The following is a 19,169-nucleotide window of genomic DNA, read 5'->3' on the forward strand; positions in this document are numbered from 1 at the left end:
TTTTTGTGGGTAGAAGAGTCTTTGTAAAAAGACAACAGTAATAGTTTAGTGTATTTTCCAGACTATTTCTGGTTTGGAGAGAAGAACTTTTTTTTTTAATAATAGGTTAGAAGCCCAGGGATATTTTTTTTTTTCTGTCTTTGGTACATAACTGCACTGTCAACTAACCACATCGGCTGTTGAATATTTGAAATATACTGTGAGTGTAAAACATATTGGAGTTTGAAGACCTACAAATTTTAAAATGTTGACTATCTAGTTAATAATTTTTATATTGATTACATATTGAAATAATGTTTTGAATCTCTTAAATATATTATTAAAATTGATTTCCCCTGTGTCTTGTCTCTACCTACTACAAAATTTTAAATTACATATGTGAGTCATATTATGGTTCATGTAATTCTGTTGGACGACAATGATCTGCAATATCACAGTGGTAGTTTTTACACATATATATGTATATATTTTTCTTTCTTTTTTATTGGAGTATTTATTACCCAATGAGATTTATAATAGTTCTAATGGAAGACTAAAGAAATCCCAAGATTTATCTTCTTTAGTTTGGTTTTTTAATTCTGGTTTTGAAAACAGTTTTAAAAAAATAAAATGATAATAATTTGTGACTGTTCTTGTCTTTATTTAGATCTGCAGTATGTTATTGATAGATTTAGGTATATTTTCCTTTATATAATTTTTTTTCTTCTTAATTTATAAAGGGAGTCACCCAGGAAGATTATACTCCAATGGAAGACACAGAAGAAAACTCTCAATCATTGCAAATAGATCTTGGAGCCCTTCAATCAGATCAGCAAACAACTTCATCTCAAGATGGGCAAGGCAAAGGAGATGATGTCATCGTAATTGACAGTGATGATGAAGAAGATGATGATGATGAAAATGATGGAGAACATGAGGTAAATTTGGTTTGACATCATCAACTGTTTTTAAACTGCTAGAAGAAATACTGAAATCCTTAGAACTACTAATGTGTCAACCAATACATTCTGATTTCTGGTCAGTTTAATTAAGTTATTTTGCTTTTTTTTTATCCTGATTATCTCCTAAATTATTATTTTATACTGAAATCAACTGGAACAGGTGATGGAACAAGCTAGTTTGTTTTTTAAATGATTGCCAGCCCTTTAGGGATTGTTAAATGTGTTAGATTAATTAAAACTAATCTTAAATCTTATCAGTAAGTTACTGTGGATTTAATTATAAACTCTGTGGTTTCAGGAAGTAATAGACAAAACTAGGATTTTTTTCCTCCTAGAGCCCCATAGTTGTTTTCAAAAGAAATTGAGGTATCATAATAATTGAAGCATATTTTTAGTGAAACTGTGTTTTATTTTGGGAGTTAATCCTGTACTGACAACTTTACATTTTAGATTGTTTTGTTAATCAGACAGTGCCTTTTAAAAGCTCACAGTGTAATTTCATCATTCTTCAGTGCCACATTTCAAATGTAGAATTAAAGTGGACCACTTGACACTTTGTGGACACCTAGGAGCTTTAATCTCTGAACTGATCTCATGCAAACAATTAGATTTCAGAATCAATTATTATTGTACTAATTCTAATAAACTTTAAAGTTCTGATATTTGCTGCCACTGAACTAATCCCATAACAACTTTCAGGATAACTCTTATATCCTGGTCAGTGTTGTATCACATAAATTTCTAAGCATGGTATCAAGATGTGCAGAACATGTATGATGCCGTATCCTGGATCTTTATTTATGCTTGGGGATTTTTTACTAGGATTATGAAGAAGATGAGGAAGATGATGATGATGATGAAGATGACACAGGGATGGGAGATGAGGGTGATGATAGTAATGAAGGCACCGGTAGTGCGGATGGCAATGATGGATATGAAGCTGATGATGCTGAGGTAACTCTAGAATTCTGGCCATCCATTTGTTTTACAAGTTTGCTTGGAAATATAGAATATAGAAAGGTCTATATTCTTAGTATACTTCAACTTTTTTATGCCTTTGGGTTTGTTTTATTGTGGTTAAGTTTGGTTGATTATTTTTTAAGATAATTATATTTGACTTATTTGCACTTAGTATTTATATTTTGTTTTTAGGGTGGTGATGGGACGGATCCAGGGACAGAAACAGAAGAAAGTATGGGTGGAGGTGAAAGTAATCAGAGAGCTGCTGATTCTCAAAACAGTGGTGAGATTTTTAGTCTCTTTTTCCTTGAACAAATCGGGAGATATTTTCTAAACTAGGATTGCATTTAATTATTGCATAGGTAGTAAAACATGATAGTAAATTAGCAAGCAAAAGATTGGCCCTTGCTTAGCTTTGTCGTATTTTCTCAGGAAGTCTACTATATTTATATCTGTAAAGTACAGTCATTACACTGTCTTTTCTACCTCATTGGACTACTATAAGATTAAACATGTTGAAATCCACAAAGTATTATAAATGTCATGTGTTGCTACTGTTCATATTAAGTAGGAAAGTTAAATCAGGGACTTCACAACCAGAAGAGGTCAGTCTGATCCAGCTACGGGTTTCAAAATTTGTGGGTATTGAAGCTTTGCAATGTTGTCTGCTTATCCAATGAATAAAAGACTTTTTGACCAATATAGCATGCTTTTTATTAAATCTTTGAAAGGATGAGTCCTGGAGGAAATGTAGGCAGCAACTGATAATGAAATTTATAGAAAATGATTTCATTTTAGAACTGTTTTAAAATATCTTTTAAAGAATTAGTGATCATCTGGTATAATATCATGGTTTTATAGATAATACTAAGCTAAAATTGTTAATAGTAATACATTAAAAACCTATATATTTAGACTAATGAAAAAATAGTGTATATGAGTTTCCACATAGGCCTGTCCATTTTCAAGTACGAGGTTTATGTGCTCATTGGAATAAAGTGAGGACAGGCAATCTTTTCAACTTTTAAATTTTTTAAGAGAAAATAATGACTATTAAACCACATAATGAAGAATAGTATTGCTTTTTAAGGGAGATAAGGTAAGGAGAGATTAACGATATTTTAGGTACCGATTTATATTTTATGTAACATTTTGTAGATTTAAGAAATATCTTTAGTTGGGATATAGAAGGAAATTTTTTGCCTCATTGTTACCAAAGCTAAAGAGCATGTATGCAACTCTTTGAAAGGTAAAAACTCAAAAGGTCAGCATTTGGAGTAAGGAAAGGTTTTATTGATCGAGAAGATGCCTGCTGAGAAGATGGTAGATGTAATGGTGCCTCAGATCCGCCTTGCCCACTGGACTAGGTTGAGTTTTTAAGGGGCTAGGAGAAACAGGCAGCAGTGCTGGTGGGGCAAGTTTTAATCGGGAGACCTTGGAACTTGACCACTTATGTAAAGGGGTCTCAACACCAGATCTTCCTAGACAATGGACCCTTGACTTCTGAAAGTGTTCTAGTGCAAGTTCTAGTGTTCTGTCCTGGTCCTTTGGTTCCGTGAGGGTGGGGAGGCTAAGCTTTGGTTCCATGTGTAGCTGGAGGTCAGCATTCTGTGCACACGCTTTGTCTGCATGACTTGTGGTTTTGATGTGTTGTCTCCGAAGAACAATCATTAAACAGGATAGGACCATTTTGAGTCAGTTCTGCAATTAAAAATCCTCTCTTTTTGTTGTTCATGAGGGAAATAGAGCAACTGGGTCCAGGTGCAGTGAAGAGCAAGAATTAGCTGGCCATTGTGCCCCTCTTATGTGGCTCTTACACCTACCTTTTCTGCGATGGTACCTGAGTTTTTGATGGAGCATTCTGGGTGTTTAATTTATAAGCAGAGACCACAGCAACAATAGAGGTAGCAGTAGGCCAGGATACCTGCACCCTAGTGTGAGATAAAGGATAAAGAATAACCTTTGTTCTTACATCTCCCAGGACCCAAACCATGATGAGTGGCAAGGTCAGGAAAAGGAAGGGCAGTTTTAGTTCTCAACGATTCCAAGTCACTCGAAGAATTCAGTATTCAGTCCCATTTACAAGCATAAAACAAAACTCTGAGACAGTAGACAGCTCTAGAATCTAATTTCCACAAAGGTATATTATAGTTCCTATTGAAACAAAATTTTCTTTTCAAAATCATCTCCCTTTTTATCGAAGGTAGCCAAATTAAAACAAATTCATCTGCAAAATAAGTCTGGTTTCAGTAAACTTGGTCTGATTGTATAAATCCAACAAGAATAGTAATTAACCATATAGGCATCTATAAATCTGCTTCACTGGAATTTTCCTAAGAAATCTTCATATTGAACTTGAAATAGTCTTTCAAGGCTAAGAAGCCAAGCCACATACAAGCCATCAGACTTCGCCTGCATTACCTATAGAATTGGGTGAATTCCTCTCTGCTTGAGGTCCCTAGCGTATCCTGAGTTTCTTTCTTTGCAACTCCCAGGAAGCAACCTTCGTTCCTCACCTGGAAAGACTACTGTGAACCATGTAAACAAGGTACCAGGCTGTTTTCCAAAAGGAGTCTTGGCTTCCAAAATCAATTTTAACTCCTCAAAGCTATCTGGTAGTATCTGAGTGTGTGCATGTCTCTCTCAAACATGGCATTCCAAAGTCTTGGTAATAAAATTAGTTTCCAATTCTGTTATAAAGAGAACAGATTCTAATTTAACTTATGCAAATAATTACATTGCCAGGAAAATACAAATACTCATTAAAGTTTCTGGGTTCCAGAGGGATCATTTGGGGAGACAAAAAATAAATGTTTCAGTTCTGCTTACAGAAGTATAACTTACCAAATTGCTAAGTCATAGGTAAAAATGTTTGCTTTTATTTGGAAAACAAATGATTAAAAAGTCAACAAAGAAAATTATAAAAAGTGTAACCATTTCACCAGTTTATTCAGTCTTGTGTGATTAAATTTATTGTGCTTGAATCCAGTTTTTCCATTAGTTCTCTAGACCTTGCCCGATGATGGCAAGTTTGTTCAACAAGGCTCGTATGATTTGCTCAATGAAGTGGGTGCCCCAGTCACTAGAGATTATGGAAGGTATACCCCAAGTGGGAAACACATTTCTACCAGTTTCTTTGCCATTGCAAGGGCGTGCGTCCTGTGGCAAGGGAAAGCTTCAGCTTATCCAGAAAACATACAGACCAAAACAAGAACATACCAATAACCCAAACTAAGTGGCAGTAGAATGAAGTCCAGTTTAAATGTACCATGGTGGATGAAGGAATGTAAAAACCGAAAAAATGTCAGGGAGTCAGGTTAACCAAGCAGCCATCTTGGGTTTCCCGTAGCCTTCACTGTCCATTTAATTTAGTCATTATTTGCCCATCTTAATTTCTCTGATTCAGGAACAGACTGTTGCCACTTCACAAGAACATCAGGATGGCAAAAGTCTGGCAACGAGGGGGTTGTTTTTGCCAAAACAATGGATTTCATCCACAGGTACCACAGTCTGATATTCAGGTTTCATCATTTTAGTGTGTCCCTCAATTTTGATGACAGACATCTTATGTCAGGATATCTTAGATTTCCAACGATTCCACATGTATTTCTGGAACACTCATAATATATAAATACAACAAAAAGAAAGCTCGATGTTATTTTTTATTGGATAATGTTTCCCATGTAATTTCAACACACAAGTATAAGCCTAATTACTTAATAGTTCTCTTTTATAGGGACAGAAAACAAATCTTTTGAGGTATTCCAGGGGCCCTTCAGGAATACCTCAGTTATTCCCAGGTCAAGACTCATAATTTAAATTTTGGGAAGTTTGCAGAATATATCAAAGGTTTGGACATTTGGCTAGGATCATAAGACATTACAAAGTTATACTTAGTTATCCATTTAAAGAAAAATGTAGATGTTTACACAGTTATTAGCAAAACCGAGTTCTTACTGTTTAGAGGATTTTGTTTTCTTAAATAATCAAGTACCTGATTAAGACAATGTAAAAGAAAATTATTTTGATAAAATACAGAATCTTTGCTTTCTAGGCAGAAAACTTTCACACACTCTCAATAGGAGACCTATATCCCTTTTAGAAGAAAGAGAAACGCCAGCTCTAATTTTGTATCAACTTACTTTTGATATTTGATTAAATTTATTTTAATTTTAATAAGCTGGAACACAAAATTTTCTCAGGCAATGACTTAGCAATATCCATCATTTAATTTAGCTAACGAACTTAAAATTCCAAGTTATCAAAGAGATTTACAAAGCTATTTTAAGTACAGTTATTGCTAATTAACCTAAAAGAAACTTTTTATTCTACTTATATTTATTTTATTTGCTCCTACCAATTAAGTTAAGATTATTTATAAAAATTTTGTCATACCAAGTTATTTTTCTTGCTGACAGACTTTGTAATAGACATAGCATGAACTTATTTGACTGATAAACCCAGGTAGAATAAAGGTATTACTTAATGCTGATGATTCTAAATAAATGCCTTTTTAACTAAACCAAACTTAAAACCAGCTTTCATATCAAATATTAAAGATCATTTGACTCTGTTATATTTTTCAGAATTCTCATATAAGTGCTTCTTTGTTTAAGCCAGTTTAATATTACAAGTTAGCAATACCATCAGTGATGGAAATATACTATATCTAGAATATACACACGTAGATGTACATAAACATACAGGTAAACATAAACAGATCTCACAGCTTTCATTTTAAAATGCTAGCTTTTGTGTCCCAAGTACAATGCAAAACTCGGAAGTAAAACTGGATCCAAATTATGTTTCTGGCAAATGGACTAAGTTAGGATTTTGCTCATATGCCAAAGCTTTACATCTGTAAGAATTCCTTTAAAGCTGGTTTTAAAATTAATTTTAATCAGAATACATTCCATGGTCTCTGAGAGGCCTGAGGTCCTTTACGGGTGCCCCGTAAGGTGAGCTTGTCAACAAACACAAACAACAGAAAATGGAAAGCAGGTGTGCACAATAAAGTTGGAAAGCTCAGAAGGCATAACAAGCGGCTTTAGAATGCCTGAGTTTAAGGTGGCAGATTTTCTCAGAGGAAGATGGCAGCTACCACATGTCTGGAGACAAAGATTGGGGCAGGGGAAGAAGAAGCCGCAGGTGCCATTTTACTTTTCATATCCAAGCCAGTAAATAAAGTACACACCAAGCAAGATCAATACACAACACACACACAAAGAAAGAAATTGAGTACTCTCCTAACCAAACTTCTGATAAACTAGATAAACTACAAATTTTAAATTCAAGTGACGCAACCAGCTAATGCAAATGAACTGGTTCACAAATGGAATAAAAGTTCTACAATTATTCTCTTCTCTAACAAGATACCCCAAATCAATGCAAAACAAATTGCCCCATTCCAAGGGAGAAGCCCAAATGGAAGGGAAGAGAGTTCTTGGTTGTACATGCCTGTGTTACTTTACTTCCAAATTGAGTCCATCAGCTCGCAGAGACACAGGGGTATAGACATGACAAACACACTTAACATGGTCCACCAAAAACAAACAAACAAAAAAATGGGTGGGGTCTAACAATCCTGATTCTACTCTCAGACAGAGGCCCCCCGCTGAATTCGAAATGTAGAACGCTTTGTCCCAAAGGAAAGAAAGCCCAGATAGCGAGGAAGGGTCTCCGGCTGCACACACTGGAGCAACTTAGCCTAGAAGTGGTACAGGTTACCCTGAAACAAGACCAGCAGTAGACTGAAGTCCAAAGATGTCTCTTTATTCTAGACAAGCTTTGTGCCTGTGGTGTCTGGTGCCTGCCAGGGAAAGTCCCTTATGAGCCCCCAAAGCAAAATGACCCTGGCATGTGCTCAAGACTCATGGAGAAGAACCCCAGGCAGGGTTGGCCTGCTGTAAGCACCAGCTCCTGGCTGGCTCGCCAAATCGTTAACAAAACCAAAGTTTGTGTGCATGATGCTTTGAAAGGTCAAAGCTCAAAAACATAAGAGTTTTGAGTAAGGAAAGGTTTGTTCAAGAAGATGCCAACTGAGAAGATGATAGACCTCATAATGGTTCTTCAAATCCATCTTGCTCACTGGACTGAATGAAAGGTTTTTAAGGAACTAGGGGATGCGTGCGGAAGTGCCGGTGGGGCAAGTTTTAGTTGGAGGACCTTTGAACTTGAGCATTTGTGCTAAAGGGGTGTCAACACTGGATCTTCCTAGACAATAGATCCTTGGCTTCTGGAAGAGTTCCGGTGTTCAAGTTGTGGCTATGTCCTGTTGTTTTGGTTCTGTGGCGGAGAACTGGGGATGAGACTTTGGTTCTGGGTGCAACTGGAGGTCAAGAGTTCTCTGCGCATGTGTTGGTTGCATGATTTGTGGGTTTTGGTCTGTTGTCTCTGAAAAGCAACTCGGAATCTTATTAAACAAAACAGGTTAGGGCCATTTTGAGCTGATTCTGCAGTTACATCTTTAGGTATTATCATTAAAAGTTAAGTCTTTTGAGGGCAAATGTTCATAGCTATTTTTCCCAGATACAAAGCATGTAACATCCTCACTAAATAACTTTTTTTACAATCAAGCAAAAATAGGCCTACTACTCTGGATAAAATTAAGTTACTGTATATAGCTTTGCTACATTGCCACTAATTATAAAAATGCTTTTCTGAGCATGTATACTTGTATTGAGTCATTTAATTCTCACAGTAAGGTTATCAGGTTTAGGTACCAATGAATAATCTGAGGAACAGAAGTAAGCAAAGTGATTTCAAGGTTACATAGCTATTAAATGTTAGAGCTAAAATCTGATTCTACAGCTCAGACTGTTAACTACACTAAGTTCTGTGATGTCCTATTCAATTTCTCATAGTGGGAAACAGCTTCTGTTATTTCTATATGTATGTAGAAGACCAAGGTGTCTGAAGGACCACTGAAATTGAAAATTTAGAAAAGCTAAAATATAAAATGTCATTAGAAGACTTTTTGCCAATCTCTTTCACCATGTTTGAGTATAATACTGATATCATAGTGGTCTGACTTTGGTAATTTGCCCATTTTAATAACATGAGACAAAATTTATTACATGTTTATTTTATTTTGTGTTAGGCTAAGTGCTTTATGCCTATTACTTGAAATCTTTATTTGTAAAACCTATTATTTGAAAAAACATTTCTTGTAGATTACATTTGTTTCATTAACCAACTAAAGAAATACTCAAAGAGATTAAGGGATCTGCCTCAGGCCACACAACTGATCATTGTCACTACTTTTCCTCTGAAAATATTAGTGAGGTGGCAGGATTCTTACTTCTAGAGATTGCCCCAGTTATTTTGTGGTAACTTTAATAGTTCAAAATAATCTCATTTTCTATAGGTGAAGGAAATATAGGTACTGCAGAGTCCTCTTTTTCCCAGGAGATTTCTAGAGAACAGCAGCCATCATCAGCATCTGAAAGACAGACCCCTCGAGCACCTCAGTCACCTAGACGTCCACCACACCCACTTCCCCCCAGACTGACCATTCATGCCCCGCCTCAAGAGTTGGGACCACCAGTTCAGGTATTCAAAGTTTTAGTTATTCTGAAAAATGAACTTTAAAAAAATCTTGGCTTTTCTCCTCTTTTCTGATGGAGATATATAATTTTTTTTTTTTGGAGAAATTAAATGAACTCTTTAATGTGTTGGCATGTTATAACATTTTTTGAACTGAACCGAATGAGTATCACATTTCTCTTTCTTAATTCACTTCATTAATGGAGTGAACTTTGGAAAGGCAAGGCTGACTAAAAGTTATCTATACGTTGTATGGTTATAGATATAGCCAATTAAAGTCTGGTCAGGGGTGGCTCCATAGTGTAATGGTTAGCATGTCTGCTTTACGCGCAGAAGATCCTGGGTTCGTGCCCCAGGTGGAGCCATGGACCATACCCCAGGTGTGCCAGGTCCCGGGTGCATGCTGCAAGCTTGTGGGAGGAGACACCCAACCTTCAGAGATCCAGTTCTTAAGGAGAATCAGCAACATCCTTAGGTCAGGAGTGGAAGGGAGAGAGGTAATTAAAGAGGGGAATAAAAAAAAAAAAGTCTGGTCACTGTCACTACAGATTATAAAAGCAAAAAAGATTTTCTTGGATTTGAATTAATGTAAAATATATTTTAGCAGCTGACCATCTGTTTTAAAGACTTTTTTCTCTAAAATGCATGTGGTTTTTTAAAAATTTTCTGTTCTACTTTTTCTCTCACTTTTTTATGCTCACGTTAATCCCCACTTTTAATTAAAGTGTACATGACCCTTTATATGTAGTATTTGTAGTAGGCTTGGACATCTTAATCAGAATCTCTTTCAGAAACAGCGGAAAGAGTACAAAGGCTCGATTAATAATCTAGCTTGAGTCTTAACCTTTTAGTGTACTGAACGCTGTCAAGTGTAGATGCTACTAAAATAGCACTGATGAAGATAACCTCATTTCGTGAAAATATACAGTCTTAAAGGATTGTGTATAGATCCTGTAAAATATACCAAATTTATCAATTTAATATTGTCGCAATTGAGAAAAAACTTGTATGTCCTTACTACTGCTGTTTGAACGCCAAAGGATAATTAAGCCTTAAGATCTGAAGGCATATGTACCAATTAAATTAGTTACAAAGAAATTAGATACTGTTAGATTGGTTTTAAATATTGGTTAATTTTTATGTATTGGCTAGTAAAATATTTGTTGGTTAATATAGTCTATATAGATGAAAATTTGTCACTGATTTAGTACAAGATGAGTAGCATTTTTTTTCTGAGAAACTATCCTGATGATTACATCATCTGCTAACATTTTAGTTATTACTAGCATAATAAGCTGTGTCTGTTGATACTTGGTATTTGTTTTGTTGCCTAATTTCTTAAAACAAATGTAATTCCTTTCCTGACACAGAGAATTCAGATGACTAGGAGGCAGTCTGTAGGACGTGGGCTTCAGTTGACTCCAGGAATAGGTGGCATGGCAAGTACCTCCCAGTCATGTAAAAGCAATTCATTTGTTTAGCAAATATTCGTGTAGTCCATATGTATGTTCTTGTCATGCCCATTTAATTCCTATTTTCCATCTATTTTAGCAGCAGCATTTTTTTGATGATGAAGATAGAACCGTTCCAAGTACCCCAACTCTTGTGGTGCCACATCGTACGGATGGCTTTGCTGAAGCAATTCAGTAAGTTAATTAAAGAGAAACATTTTGTGACTAATCAGAGTTTTCGTTTTCCTGTTAATTGGTTTACATTTGACTGATTCATTATTCGTTTAGTCTTCTATACTAAGCTCTTGGAGATAGTGTAGGGGGCTTGAGGATATAGTGTTGGAGAAAATTATGTAGAGGTAAACAAAATACAGTTTCTTCTATCAAGAATTTGAAATTTAAAGTTGGTATAACAATGGTTAAGATCATGGACTTAGAGTCAGAATACATGGGTTTGAAATCTAGCTCTACTGCTTACTAGCTGTGAAGCTATTTCAGTTTTCTGTTCCTGAGTATCCTCATTTGACTAATGGGAATAATGATACAATAGTTCCCGCCTTGTAAGTTGTAAGAATTAAGAAAATGAATTTATGTTAGCATGTTTAACACATTACCTGGCACACAGTAAAATGCTTTATGAAGATGTTGGTGAAAGTGTTGGTAATTCCAGTATCCTGATGGGTAGTAGTATTGTGAAAGCTAAGCGTATGAGCAGCTAATTGTAATCTCAACAATCTAGGAGACTAGAGGGATAAGCAATAGGCTTTTTTTACATAAATGAAGAAGTGACTTATTCCAACAACTAAGAAGTGACTTATTCCAACAATCTCAGAGGACTTAATGGGAAACAACATTGAGTTGAGTTGTGGAGCATAATTACCTAACACTTATTGAGCATTTCCATGAATCACTTTATTTAATCTTTATAACTATGAGAGACAATTATTATTGCCCTTTTGTAGATGAGGAAGCACAGATGTCGACAAATTTGCCAGAGGTCAGAAAGCCAGGAAGTGACAGTTTTGGGTTCAAACCAGTCAGTCTGGCTCTAGAACCTATGCTAACCGTTGTGCTATAGCACTCCCCTTAAACGATAAAAGGATTTCCATGTGCAAGTACATCAGTTTACTTGTGGCTGAAGTATTAGTCGTACAATAGGATGTACTTGAAGATCGGGATTTAAAAGTTTCCACAAACTTGGGAAAAGGTTGATTGCTTTGTACTATTTGGTAACATGGCAATCAGAGCATGTGTTAAACTTGCTCAGTTCACCATAACTCACCTCAGCTAACACAGTTTTTACAAGCCAGCCAATCATTGTCATCCCCTTTTCCGAAAGTCAGCCAGCCAGAAACAGAGTCACTCCAGTGAACAGCTTCTGAGTGCCAGCAACCAGTAGCATTCTTGCATAGCTCAGAAAAACTCAGGGTATTCCCATAGGAGGACAACTTTATGGAGATATGTTTAAAAACCCACCGGGAGAGAATATTCTTAACCAAAGCAATAGTATTGAAATGGAAAAGAAAACATTCAAGTGCTATTATAGAGGTATAATCCATAAACATTAGTAGCTGGCTAGCTAAGGAAGAATGGAGTAAGGAGTGGGCAAAGAATGAGATAATGCTGTTTTATATCCTGGATTATGGGCAGGAGATGGGCGATAGTGTTAGGACAAGAGGAAAACAATTTTCTAGCCATCTTAGATTTTTTTCAAGACCTTGAGAGCCATCTAGTGAATCTTTTCAGATAAGAAATGCTATAGAGAGGTGACATGATTTATCTATGACTAAACAGTGAAAACAGACAAGGTTTTGCCTCGTGACATCATTCAGACTTTTTTGTTAAGGTCTCGTGTTGAATTTGTATCACTTTCAATGTATCTATATAGAGATTTTTAGCAGTTAAGAAATGTGAGGCAAAATTCAAGAGAGACGAAAGTTATATATAAATCACATGTACGAATTGATTCATTTCGTTCTTATATTCTTTGACAACTGATACTTTTTAAATGTTTGTGTTAGAATTCCTTTATCAACTTTATTTCCAATCTCTTTCCTTCCCACTTTATGCTTATTCTTTCTATATTTATATCATTGTGGTTTAAACAGCATAACTTTAATTTCACCTTAAGTTCATTTTTGTCTGTTTAGTTCCCCGCAGGTTGCTGGTGTTCCTCGATTCCGGTTTGGGCCACCAGAAGATATGCCACAAACAAGTTCCAGTCACTCTGATCTTGGCCAGCTTGCTTCTCAAGGAGGTAAACAGCTAAGTGAAACTTTACATCTCCTGGGTTTGCATGTATTTGGCAGTAAACTCTTCTAATGTGATGATTTTTTTTTTAAGTGTGAAAAGCTATAATATATTTACTACGGCTGACCATTGCCTTACATATAAATCTTGAAACAAAGTTCTGAGTTTTTTTTAACATAAAGAGTAGCTTTTACATCTGTGTCTCTCTGGCCCCTGATACAGCATCATACATGGGCTAAGTATTCAGGAATATTTCTAAGTAAATATACATAGATACTACCAGTCATTTTAAAGTTTTTGGAAGGAATACAATTTATTTTTTATTAGTTTGACATTTAACATTCCTACTTAAATGCATAAAACTAGTGAGATGATTTTTATTAACGTTAAAAATGAGACAAATAAAATGTTAAAAATATGTAGAATAGAATGACCCCTAAATTTTTTTTAAAGAGTACTTCTATTAGTGTTAGAGAGCATAAAGGATGTGTCTAAATTGTATTTACATTTTTGAGGGATTGGTGTTTGTTTGATGGGCTAGTTTTGGACTTCAACAAAGTAGTGTGTGTCCACTGATTAATTTTTTATTTCAGATACTTCGTATATTGACAATTTTGTTTCTTTCTGTCATTCATTAATACTCAGAATTGTCTTTAGGTTTAGGAATGTATGAAACACCGCTCTTCCTAGCGCATGAAGAAGAGTCCGGTGGCCGAAGTGTTCCCACCACTCCTCTGCAGGTAGCAGCTCCGGGTAGGTGTCAGAGACGGACTAGAGGATTGTGAGTTTTATAGGTAAAATAGAAATTGGTGAGGTATCTTCTGGCTAGAGATTAGGTAAACCACAAAGTTAAAGTATTCATTGCTTTGCTGTTGTTTTGTTTTTTTTTTTTTTTTTTTAAGTGACCGTATTTACTGAGAGTACCACCTCTGATGCTTCAGATCATGCCTCTCAGTCTGTTCCAATGGTGACAACATCAACGGGCACTTTATCCACAACCAATGAAACAACAACAGGTGACGATGGAGATGAAGTGTTTGTGGAGGCAGAATCTGAAGGGTAAATGTTTACTTTATAATTTTTGCTTGCTTTAGACTTACAGACTTTTGCATTTATTTTCCATTACTCAAGAAACAGTTTGTTGAGCAGTATTTTCTGTAGTAGTCTATTACAAAAGAAACCGAGCCATATACTTTGAAAGACTAACTTTTGCATATAGTAATATTTTGGGCCTCAGAGGTTATTACAGAAGACAAACGGTATCTCCCCGAATAGCACATGATGTATTTATTCTAGAACAAAGTATTTCTTTAAAATCACTGGTACCCTCCTCTTAAAAGCTGCTTGAACTTTTCCCCAAGAAAGAAGTCTTTCTGTTTTTAAAAATTAGGAATATTAGGAAATGACTCACTTTCCCTTTACTAGTGGGCTTTCAAGTGAACCTCACTGACCCTTTATTTATGTGCATTTAGAACTTAGTGTCTGGAATACCGACTTCTTAAAATGAGGAATTATCGAGTAGTTTTTAAGATCTGACTACATTTTTAACACATCAGTTATAAACAAAGTTTAACAAAACAAGAATTACATGACAAATCATTTGGATTTTTTTAAGATGAAGGAAGTGGAGTAATTTAATGGAAAGAACCACTGGACAGTGGTCTTTTGAGGTAGAATCTAATTCTTTATAAAATAAGAAGTTGGACTATTCCTGGTCAGAAGCATTGCTAGAAGTAGAAACCAGATTTCCTAGGTAGAGCTCAAAGATTTTGTTTTATTTAGCAGTATTTTCTTAGCATAAGTATAGGAAAATTCTAGTATTTGAGGGGAAAGCAGGTGTATTATTGTGCTCTAAAACAGTGGTACTTAATTTGGGGGAGGTTACAGATTCTACTCAGAATACTAGCTGCCATTAATTCCATACCACATATGGAAGTCACTTTATATATGTTATTTCTAATCCACAGTATCCTGCAAAGTGTCTTTTCCATTTCACAAATGAGAAAGCTCAGACTCAGAGCATGTTAAAATAATTTGCTTAGGCTCCATCACTGGTAACTGGCTCAGACTGCATTTGACCCCTGGCTTTAGCCCCGTGTGCTTTACACTTCACCAGTACTTTTCAACTTCAGCACACAGTCATGAGAGAGATTGCTCAAGTATGTTGTTACTAATAACTATACTGAAGTTTGCAGATGCTAAAACCTAGAGCAGATTCAAGTTATTCTTGTACTCTTGCCTCCTTCACTTGCTTTTTAATGCACTTTCTTGAATGGGAGAAAGAAATGAAATTATAGCCATTGGCCAGGAATTCACAAACCCACAGCCTATCTCATCTGGGCGAGAGCCCATGGCGAGTCAGTGGTATGTTATTAATAGTTATGACTATTGTGAATTATTTTAGTCCTCTATTTTCCTAGACAGCTGTTTCGAGACTTATCAAAGTCTGGATATCTCCAGTGAATTTCAAGAATGTGAACATCCTTTGTCAAAAAGAGGAAAAACAAAAACTAAAATTGGAATGTGTCCTAGTGAGAAGAGGAATGAGGAAAAAGCAACCTGAGCTCTTTTCCCCTGCCTTTTTAAAAAACCATAGGACCACTGATATCAGAGTTTGCAATTTTGAGTTGGAGAGGAGCTCTGTGTTAAGCAATAAATTATATCAAAGAGTTTGGGAATAATAGGATATATTCTAGAATCAATTTTGTATTTTCTAATCAATTGTTGCTTTCCTATCTCAGTATTATTAGCTCAGAAGCAGGCCTGGAAATCGATAGCCAGCAGGAAGAAGAGCCTGTGCAGGCATCTGATGAGTCAGACCTTCCTTCCACCAGCCAGGATCCTCCTTCCAGTTCTTCTGTAGGTGAGTTTCTTGGCTCCATTACTGCTTTAAACATCAAACTCGTTTGCAAAAGACACTTTCGTTAGTGAACAATTTGATAATCCTTTTTTCCCTGAATTTAAAATGTTTTATTTAAAAGGGAAATTTTGTTCTATTAAAGGGAACTTGGTTTACGTTAAAGGGAGTTGGTTGTACTAGAGGTGCTGAAGAAGCCGGGAGTTGGCTTGCTGGTGGGGGAAGCTAAGGAGTGGCTCCAGCCTCCGGCTTCCCTTTGGACCAGAGCAGCTCCATTTCCATTGTTCAGCACATCAACGTTCTATATGAGATTTGATATAGAAAGTTATAAGGTGGTGGTGGGGGCGTCTTTTCTTCAAAACAGATGTTTGAAATTTACTGATGTAAACAGTTTCAAAGGTTGGGTTTTCACGTTTTTGAAGTTAACTGGAAAAGGCCATTTTATGTATCTTTCCTACAATAAAGTTATTTCTGCAGTACTTTTTAAAAATAACTTTGTTGAGCACTTACTGTGTATCAGGCAATATACTATGCCCTTTATATGTCTTGACTCGTTTAATGCTCATGCCGACCCAGTGTGGCCAGCAGTCATGCACATTCTATAGATATGGAAACTGAGGCACACTGAAAATGAAAGGTTGAATGACTTTTCCAGAGTCACATAGCTAGTGAGTAACGGCTGGCCTGGTGCAGTCTCAGGAAGTTTAGCTCCAGAGACTCAAGTCTTAAACAATACACCATACCAGCTTCTCCAGCTCAAAGTTTTTAGGTGCAGAGTTACTTTTATTATTGAAGAAATACATTATTCACTCATCCACTCTGATTATTTTCATTTTGAATTGTTTATAGCAGTGATTTTTAAACTTTGCCAGGTTTCATGGAAGACATGCTCAGTTATTAGTTTTCTCAGTCATGAAACGTTGCTATCTGAAGATCTCTTCTCAGCTGCTTTTCTGTGACACAGCGACCTGTTAGCCAACACTCCTAGTTTCAGATCTCTTATCCACCTTTTAACAGCTAGAAACTTTAAATCACTGTACATTTCATTATGAAATATGGACATTCATAACTAATCTGTGGTCAAAATTAGAAATAATGTATATAAATTATGTAACAATGCTTTATGTACAGTGATGCTCAAAAATTGTAACTGTTAATACAGTCACTGAAGTTCTGTGCCCCCAATTATATTCTGATGTCTCATGAAAATCGTCTTTCCTCAATAGAATTGGCACTAGTTGTATCTTTTTAGAACTTGCATGAGAAAACATGGTTCTTATTCCCCTTAATAGTGTAATATGAAATTTGGATAATATAAATTGATTTGATAATATAAAACACTACATCTCCCCATCTGAGCAGTTATTACTTTGGTCAACTGCCAGGCAGTTTCACAGAAAGCGTTACTAAGAAGGTGGCATATAAGTAAAGACCTGAAAGAGGCAAGGGACCGAAGCATGCAGTTAGTTACTCGGGTGAAGCATGATCCAGGATGAGAGGAATAGCAGATGCAAAGTCTATAAGTCAGCATCGTGATGCGTCCAAGGTCAGCAGGGAGGCTGGTCCGGATGGACTGCAGTAAGGACAGAGACTAGTGGGTGATGGGGGCGAGGGGACGATAGATCTAGTGGATCATTGTAATCGCTTTGATTCATGGATATAGGAAGCTTTTAGAGGGCTTCAAACAGTAGTGACATGGTCTGATTTAAAAACTTAACAGTATCAGTTTGGCTGCTATGTAGAGAGGAGACTGAAGTGAGTAATGGGCAGAAACAAAGTTTGGAGGATATTAAGGTAATTCAGGGTAAAGATGGTGATGTTTTAGACAGGATTGTAGAGTTAAGGTTGTGAGGCGAAGTTAGATTTGGAATATATATTTCAATTAGAGCTGGCAAGATTTGCTAATGATTGGATATGGGGTGTCTGGAAAAGAGAAGAATCGGGTGTGACTCACGTTGTATTGTGATAGACTTTTTTCCTGAAGGATGTGATATTTTATTTTGCATTGTATTCCCCAACCCCTAGCACAGTGTGACTAGGTACCAAGTAAATATTAAATTAGTTAAGTGAATGAATTTAAAAAGTCAAGAACTTTTTTTAAATGAAGAAATTTTCTTTTTACCCTTTTTTTAAATTAAAAACAACTTTTAAATATTGAACACAAATGGACTCCTTTGCACTTTATCCCTGTATTTATTTAGTAGTTGGTTTTAGTTTTTGCCACTATAACTGCTTTCTTGCTTTTTAACTTGTTTTCTGAATCTTACCTTTTTTTTCCTTAGACACTAGTAGTAGTCAGCCAAAGCCTTTCAGACGAGTAAGACTTCAGACAACATTAAGACAAGGTGTCCGTGGTCGTCAGTTTAACAGACAGAGAGGTAAATTTCTAACATGTTGACTACATGATAGGAGGTGGGATGATAATAAATAGAAAAACTTTTCTAATCCTTAAGCTTCCATCTTCTATCTAGTTTTTTTTAAATTCAATTAAGTGATTATATAATTTTTAAATCATTATACATTGAGCATGTGAGACATTTGCTAATCTGTAAGCTTCTTGCGGACAGATACATAAATATTAAATATATTTATGTTTATTCATTTTTTCCTTGAATTCAAAGTAAAATTTGGAAGAGCAAAAGTGTTTGAGTGTTATGTAGTCATTTGTTATATATCTGCCTATTGTTGTTACACATTTTATACAACAGAATAAAGCTTTGTGACTTTAGCTAGTAAAAAAAAAAAGAAAATTTTAATAACTCCATGTTTACTAATGTAACTATTAGAGATTGTGTTCATGTCCTGAAGACAGTAATTGTAATGATTTCCATTGAAGATGGGAAATATTTAAGCTTTTCAAAACAATTTTTATAAAGAACTAGAATAAGTGAATACTCAGATTTTGAGCTAACTTCTTTAAAGGTTCATTCAGTTTGATTCTGTTTTTTTTTCTTCCAGGTGTGAGCCATGCAATGGGAGGGAGAGGAGGAATAAATAGAGGAAATATTAATTAAATATCTGTAAGCTGTAATAACTGTGAATAAGACCGTCAAATCTGTTTTAGTGCCGTGATCGTCGAGTTTAAAAACATTTTTGTATTTAAATTGGTATGCTTGTCTCAACAACCTTTATTAATAAAATGTATTTCAGTGTCTACAATTGTTA

At 35.6% G+C, this 19,169-nt stretch overlaps 1 protein-coding gene across 4 annotated transcripts in view; it reads left to right on the plus strand.

Annotated features, from left to right (window-relative positions):
- Window positions 1–19,158, plus strand: part of TPR (translocated promoter region, nuclear basket protein) — a 55,993-nt gene extending 36,835 nt beyond the window's left edge. Inside the window, exons 41-52 of one of the 4 annotated variants that reach the window (XM_016166453.2) lie at window positions 720–917; window positions 1,764–1,895; window positions 2,094–2,184; window positions 9,268–9,452; window positions 10,817–10,885; window positions 10,998–11,092; window positions 13,048–13,154; window positions 13,805–13,900; window positions 14,050–14,206; window positions 15,889–16,010; window positions 18,287–18,382; window positions 18,963–19,158. In XM_016166453.2, coding sequence (XP_016021939.2) covers window positions 720–917; window positions 1,764–1,895; window positions 2,094–2,184; window positions 9,268–9,452; window positions 10,817–10,885; window positions 10,998–11,092; window positions 13,048–13,154; window positions 13,805–13,900; window positions 14,050–14,206; window positions 15,889–16,010; window positions 18,287–18,382; window positions 18,963–19,018 — 1,404 coding nt within the window. In that variant the 3' untranslated portion in view covers window positions 19,019–19,158. Of the gene's footprint in view, window positions 1–719; window positions 918–1,763; window positions 1,896–2,093; window positions 2,185–9,267; window positions 9,453–9,779; window positions 9,993–10,816; window positions 10,886–10,997; window positions 11,093–13,047; window positions 13,155–13,804; window positions 13,901–14,049; window positions 14,207–15,888; window positions 16,011–18,286; window positions 18,383–18,962 lie in introns of those variants that run through there. The other 3 variants (XM_016166451.2, XM_016166452.2, XM_016166454.2) reach the window with 3 other exon arrangements.
- The last annotated feature ends 11 nt before the right edge of the window (window positions 19,159–19,169 follow it).

Source organism: Rousettus aegyptiacus, unplaced genomic scaffold (genome assembly GCF_014176215.1).
Source record: "Rousettus aegyptiacus isolate mRouAeg1 unplaced genomic scaffold, mRouAeg1.p scaffold_m13_p_17, whole genome shotgun sequence".
Classification (NCBI taxonomy): Eukaryota; Metazoa; Chordata; class Mammalia; order Chiroptera; family Pteropodidae; genus Rousettus; species Rousettus aegyptiacus.